General features: G+C 43.6%; 1 protein-coding gene and 1 pseudogene across 1 annotated transcript; one reads left to right on the top strand and one right to left on the bottom strand.

The window, feature by feature from the left end:
• On the bottom strand, positions 1–1,144 carry LOC136525175 (NADH-ubiquinone oxidoreductase chain 6-like; annotated as a pseudogene).
• A 2,914-nt stretch (positions 1,145–4,058) lies between these two features.
• LOC136529497 (NADH-ubiquinone oxidoreductase chain 6-like) lies at positions 4,059–6,700 on the top strand. The gene has a single exon (XM_066522571.1). The coding sequence runs from the start codon at positions 5,685–5,687 to the stop codon at positions 6,537–6,539; it is 855 nt and encodes a 284-aa protein (XP_066378668.1). The 5' UTR covers positions 4,059–5,684; the 3' UTR covers positions 6,540–6,700.
• The last annotated feature ends 251 nt before the right edge of the window (positions 6,701–6,951 follow it).

Raw genomic sequence — 6,951 nt, 5'->3', positions numbered from 1 at the left:
TTATGTGGTTTAGGAAAGAAAGTAATTGAGAAAGGGGATGCTATAACCAGACCATAGACAGCGTTTCCACATTCACTTTTGAACTTAGGGAAACAGTGAAGAAGCCCTCGTTCCCACTCTTCTTTCCCCCATACCTACCCGGTAGGTAAGTAGGGGCCTCGGTATCTCTATTTGCAAATTGAGATACCTACACTACCCAAGAGTTCTTATATTTACTTACTAGAATCGCTCCCCTTTTTGGGGGGCTTCCACTGCTCGGTACGTGAGCTATGATATTTTTGATATATAGCGGTGACAAGGTGTTGAGGATAATAATGTCTCTGGGGAAAGTGTGCACAAAAAATAAGATTTCCCAAGGCTCGAGCACTTCGAGAAGTGCGTCGATATTATCAACCAAACCTGGGAAATCCTTATATTCAGATTGCAAATCCACTTTTGAAAGTGGTCTTTCGAATTTGCAGATGATCCGGAGGAGAAGCACCTTCTGTTCTGAATAGTCGTCCTCCTCATTAGAGTCCTCCTAGAATCCAAGGCATTTCGTCGGAATACATCCTGTCTTTTCATTTGTAGTCCTATGCATAGTCAGTACTATAGCCCCAATCATAGCTACTAATAAAATCAAACTAGAAACCAAAAACCAGACGGAATAGTAGGTATATAAAGTAAATTGCCCAATGTTTCCAAATTAGTCCAACTTCGACCTTTCCGGCATAAACCGTATATCCCAGGGAGGTCGTATTTCTGTGGGTTGGTAGTAATGGAATGTTTCATTATCTAAAATGAAGAACATTTCCCACCAAAAGATCAGTCCAATAATACCACTCACTGGTAAATAGCGCAATACTTCTTCGTGAATCTCCGCTATTTGAATATTGAACATCATAACCACGAATAGGAATGAAACGGCAATAGCTCCTATATGAACTACTAGGAAGATCATAGCGGAGAAGTCGAGACCTAACAAAATAAGTAAACCAGAAGTGTCGCAAAAGACTAGGATGGGAAACAAAACGGAATGTACCGGATTTTTAGCACGTACAACCATCAAACCAGAGACCAAAGCAGGGCTCGACAAAACAGAAAGTATCATGGTACGTCGTCCTTCCTTGAAATGGAACTTGAATGCTGGAGCAAGAAGACGCATTCAAGTCGATCTATTACGACCAGCGGTTGTTCGTATTTCATTTTCTTCTTCCAAGCCGACGCTCTTTCCAAAATCTGGAAGCTCTATCTATGAAATTGTTCCCAAGCAGCGGAACAATTAGGACCTCTCCAGGTATCACCCTTACAACCTACTTATTAGGCCCCAAGTATATGGATTTACCATATTTGGGTTTGTCATATTCCTCCCTGTCTACTCCCTCTGAAGACTCTCAGCCCCATGTACTCCTTATGGAGATTGTCCTCAGTGCCTTAGTAGCTCTGAGGTTCATAAATCATTATATAGACCCCGGAAATAGGGGAGCTTGCACCTTTATCCCTAAAACTGCGTAGGATTTTGGGCATGTGCTCAGCCCCGTGTCGTTCGACTAAGTCATCGATTAAGTGGACGGCTTGTAATTCGCCCACATGCCGAGCACCCAATTCACGGTGCATACCCCTTATTATGGGCTTTAATTTGTCTTCTATACGGAACAACTCTTCCATCGCCCTTAGGTCAGAAGGCGAAACGGGCCGAGAAGGGGCACTGTTGTCGCCGAACTCCGGCTGGCCCCCCGGAAGCGGAGCACTCGATGGCTCTCCCCGATCTGCCGAAGGGCCAGGGTTGCCCGCAGCGGATCCGGAAGGACCCCGCTTCACTAGGTGAACCCCTAACAGGGGGGTGATCCATAGCTTGTACAACTGAAGGGCCCGATGCTAATACTGCCATGAAAATAGCGGAAAGACATGAAAAAATGGAGATTATACTTGATGGAGGGGAGGAAAAATCCTCCTTCTTCTTTAAAAGAATCAAACAAATAAGGCAAAAAATAAGAATAAGAAACAGTAGATCCGGGGACAAATAATCTTGCGAAAATAACAACTTTCCAATGAATCGGGAACACGCACGCTCGAAGCGTATCATGAGAAACATGAAATTCCATTCAATGAGTAATTCAAAGGAGAAATGCATTTTCGGCATGCGGTCGGTAGGGTGTACTTCCCCCTTCCTCGCTTCCGTCCGCTATCCGTTGTGTCATGGCACAGTGGGACATCTGTCCTTAGAGAGTTCCCCAAGGAAAGCCTGATTTTCTTTTCTTTTGAGAACATGAACATGAGCGGTAACTGAACACCCACACAATCTCGATTTTAAAGAGAGAGACTGTCATCGCCCATCTCTTTGGACATGCATGTGTTAAGCAAATGGACTGAACTGAATGAAGAGTGATTTGACTAAGCATTTTCGATCTTAGGCGAACGATGGGTTAGGGTCTACGACCTCGCAAGGCACTACTGTAGAGCTCTTTGGGCCTGACGCTTTGCTTTCTCACTTTCCCAGAACTGCTACTTTCCTGCTTTTAGTACATTGCTTTTCGTATCATCTATGAGAATTCTCGTTTCCTCCTCAATATAGTCGTTTCGGTAGTCCAAAGCAAGCTATCGACATTGAGACTGTAACGCTTAACAAAGCGGGCATTGTGCGTTGTTTGCATTCGAATCGAAATCGGAGCTACTACTACACACTCAAGCTAGGGAAGAAGAAGCAGCTTACTAATAGAATAAGCAGACCAGAGTTTAGGCGTAGTAGTTCCAGAAGAGGGTTAGCTGATGAATTGAGTAGAGCTGGCTTGTCTTTTGGATTTCTTTGATCTCGTGCATTTGCAACGCGGTGCTCGTAATTTCCCCAAGAGGTTGCTATGGCTTGGAGGTCTAACGGACTTTCGTCCTTCGACTCCTATAGGCGGCTTCGCTATCGCTCCTGAATAGATAAGGATTATGCCATAAAATACATAATACGGGTCTGGTGCAGGCTGCAGAAGTGAGATCACGTCGGTGGGTCCGTATGCGGATTGATTGACTGCCTGATAGAGTGAACGATTTGGTACGTGGTAACGCTGTAAAGTCGATATCTCACCCATGAATAGAGGGCTGGCTAGCATCTCACCTCAAAAAAGAGAAAGTTGTCTCACCATATCATATGCTCGTTTTCGAAATCCAGTTTTCTCTCTTCTTTGCTTACACCTGTTACGCACCTTGTGCAGTGAAACACTACCCGGGAGTTTCTCTTAGCTGTCTGGGACTTACTCTCCCCACCACTGGTACTAGTCTGTTGGCCAAACTTTAGTAATGATCTTGGACAATAAGGAAGGCTGATTGGTCTATACTTTGATTGTTAATGGAGTACTGTAGAAGAGTTCTCCCAACCCAAGTATCTTCGTTTCAGTTCTCTCTCTCTTGACCTGCTACTCTGCTGTTGTTTTGGCCTTCAAGGGAGTTTCTCTTCGGGCAAGGGTTGTTGAATTTCTGAATTAAGTAAGTAGAGCAGTTAGGTTATGAGCCTTGCGAGCTGTATGGGGAGAACATAGCCTTTTGGCTTGGAATAAAGTACAAAAAAGGAAGGACAAAATCTCAATATGACAATCTGAATTACTTTATGCAGTAACATCAGGTTGTTCTGTCGTTCGACTTATCGTCATCTCGCTTTTGTTCGCTGTACTTCTCTATCGAAAGATAAGGTTCATCGAAGAAAGGGAAGGGAACTATCAGCTCTTGTCCTTCAATGAAAGCAACAGACCCGGATCCGATGAAATCTTCACTCGGTAAAGTATAGAGTAGAGTGCTCCATTGATAGTGGTGGATTGGACTTCTTGAATAGATATATATATTGAAAGAAAGAGATGGTTTCTTGCTCGGTTAAAGGAATATCACTATCCCTCGTCCTAGGGTTTCCTGCTTGATTCTCTTTTCACGTGAGGGATGCCCACTTTATTAACTCCTAACTCTCAAAAGGGCGATGATGAATTTTCAATCATTTCAATCAGGAAATGTATTCAATCAATCATTTGTTGAAATGCGCATAAGAGTAAACTAGAATTTCAATCAACCCTTCACTCGGATAGGGATAAGGCTCTCGGCTCTCGGGTGCCATCTCGCACCTCTGATTCGGATAAAGGAGAAGGACCACGATCAGAAAGAAAAGGGGAATGCCGAACTGGATACTCTGCTTAAAGGAATAAGCCTCCCTTGGATAGATCGAAGAATTCCTACCAAGATATGTGCGTTACCAGGTGTAGTGGAGAAAGCAAGGGCAAAGGTTTCATCAGAAAGAGATGCTCGAGCGATACCAGGATCACGATACGATTAATCTGATGGCGCAGCACGAACAGGAAATAGATAACCTAGCCCTGGCAAGGAAAGGGAACAGTTTAGTCCCTCCGATCCGTCAATCAACGATAGGGTTACCCAGAATTCTAATTAATAGGAAGGTTGGACTACCTCGAATGGCAACATGCTCGCTGATTCCTACCACTCCTATCTACATAACTGCTCCAGAGAAGGGAAGGCAGATGTCGAACCAGCGATTGAGTGTACTAGTTCATTTAATGATTGCAAAGCGGAGGCTAAGGACATAACGAACAGTGCGCAAAGAAGAAAGCATGGGCATGGATACGAGACCAGAAGGAAAGAACGATCACCGTAATGCGATTAACCAGAGTAGCCGCCAGGGTGCACCCTACGCTTTGAATTCTTCTTGGCAGCTCAAGACCTTTCTTGTTCCTTGCTCCGAGGATACGAATCCGAGCTATTAATTGGAAAAGGGAGGGTCCGAAGGATCGGAACTACAGCCGTCTAGTCTACTACTATTGAATCCGAAAGAGGAGCCTACAACTATTTAATTGATTTATTTCTTTCATTCGTGGGGATAGCATCATTGGATAAAAGCGCTGGGAATCATAGGAGCAATTCGTATTGGTTTTAAGCCGAGAAAAAGGGACTATCGGAGGATGTGTCGAGCCGTGGCCTAGCCCAAGCTGTCGATGATCACCTAGCGCTATCAATTAACGTAGGGAACGTACGCTACTACGAATGGTTCTACACATGCCGTAACAAAGCTAAAGGAAGCCGATCAATCGAGTTGGAACCTACACCGTGGCCGTTGAGCTCCTAGTTTGACTGTTGGTGCCAGACTAGAATGGAAGAATGCCCATAATACTGAAATGAAGAAGAATACCTCACTAATAAGAAATAGAGCAACACCCATTGTGCTTCCTTTCTTTTACTAGAGAGAGTAGTCCAAGCCTCTAAATATCTTGAGGGCTTTGTGTTGGATCTGATGGTTGAGCCTTTGTTCTTTGCGAGCCTTGCCTTTCTCTTTTTTGCTCTGCTGTGGAGTTCTTTGATGGTCTATCTCCGTTCTCTGGCGCATTCTCTTCATTTTGGTCTTGATCTTTCTCGGAAGCCTTGTATTGAAAAGTCTTTTCATAGAATCAGGACGTTGGCCTTTGATTTCACTGTCATAGGGACAACAAAACAATTCTTTTTGCTCTCATCCATCCTGGTCACCCAGGTTGAGGTCTTTTTGAGGATGCTCATTTTGCGTCTTCCGGAAAATTGGACTGATTTTCTTCATCGATCACTCTTTTTTTTTCCGCTGCTTGGGGAACAATTTCATAGATAGAGCTTCCAGATTTTGGAAAGAGCGTCGGCTTGGAAGAAGAAAATGAAATACGAACAACCGCGCTGGTCGTAATAGATCGACTTGAATGCGTCTTCTTGCTCCAGCATTCAAGTTCCATTTCAAGGAAGGACGACGTACCATGATACTTTCTGTTTTGTCGAGCCCTGCTTTGGTCTCTGGTTTGATGGTTGTACGTGCTAAAAATCCGGTACATTCCGTTTTGTTTCCCATCCTAGTCTTTTGCGACACTTCTGGTTTACTTATTTTGTTAGGTCTCGACTTCTCCGCTATGATCTTCCCAGTAGTTCATATAGGAGCTATTGCCGTTTCATTCCTATTCGTGGTTATGATGTTCAATATTCAAATAGCGGAGATTCACGAAGAAGTATTGCGCTATTTACCAGTGAGTGGTATTATTGGACTGATCTTTTGGTGGGAAATGTTCTTCATTTTAGATAATGAAACCATTCCATTACTACCAACCCACAGAAATACGACCTCCCTGGGATATACGGTTTATGCCGGAAAGGTACGAAGTTGGACTAATTTGGAAACATTGGGCAATTTACTTTATACCTACTATTCCGTCTGGTTTTTGGTTTCTAGTTTGATTTTATTAGTAGCTATGATTGGGGCTATAGTACTGACTATGCATAGGACTACAAAGGTGAAAAGACAGGATGTATTCCGACGAAATGCCTTGGATTCTAGGAGGACGACTATACAGGGAGGGGGCAGAAGGTGCTTCTCCTTCGGATCATCTGCAAATTCGAAAGACCACTTTAAATGGATTTTGCAATCTGAATATAAGGATTTCCCAGGTTTGGTTGATAATATCGACGCACTTCTCGAAGTGCTCGAGCCTTGGGAAATCTTATTTTTTTGCACACTTTCCCCAGAGACATTATTATCCTCAACACCTTGTCACCGCTATATATAAAAAATCATAGCTCACGTACACGAGCAGTGGAAGCCCCCCAAAAAGGGGAGCGATTCTAGTAAGTAAATAATAAGAACTCTTGGGTAGTGTAGGTATCTAATTTGCAAATAGAGATACCGAGGCCCCTACTTACCTACCGGGTAGGTATGGGGGAAAGAAGAGTGGGAACAGGGCTTCTTTCACTGTTTCCCTAAGTTCAAAAGTGAATGTGGAAACGCTGTCTATGGTCTGGTTATAGCATCCCCTTTCTCAATTACTTTCTTTCTTAAACCACATAAGCCGGGGCAAAGAACTACATATGGTCTGATACTTACTTCCTTGAAAAGAGGCAAACCTTCCTTGAAAAGAGGAAAACTAGTTATGTAGGCAGTAGCCGTAGAAATGTTTTGGTTGCTCAACCAAAGCCTTCCAA

The sequence above is a fragment of the Miscanthus floridulus genome, chromosome 19 (genome assembly GCF_019320115.1).
Source record: "Miscanthus floridulus cultivar M001 chromosome 19, ASM1932011v1, whole genome shotgun sequence".
Lineage (NCBI taxonomy): Eukaryota > Viridiplantae > Streptophyta > Magnoliopsida > Poales > Poaceae > Miscanthus > Miscanthus floridulus.
This window is presented reverse-complemented; position numbering and strand designations above follow the sequence as displayed.

Excerpts from the sequence above, each read along its gene's own strand:
- LOC136529497 (XM_066522571.1), top strand. The coding sequence starts at position 5,685 with ATGCGTCTTCTTGCTCCAGCATTCAAGTTCCATTTCAAGGAAGGACGA.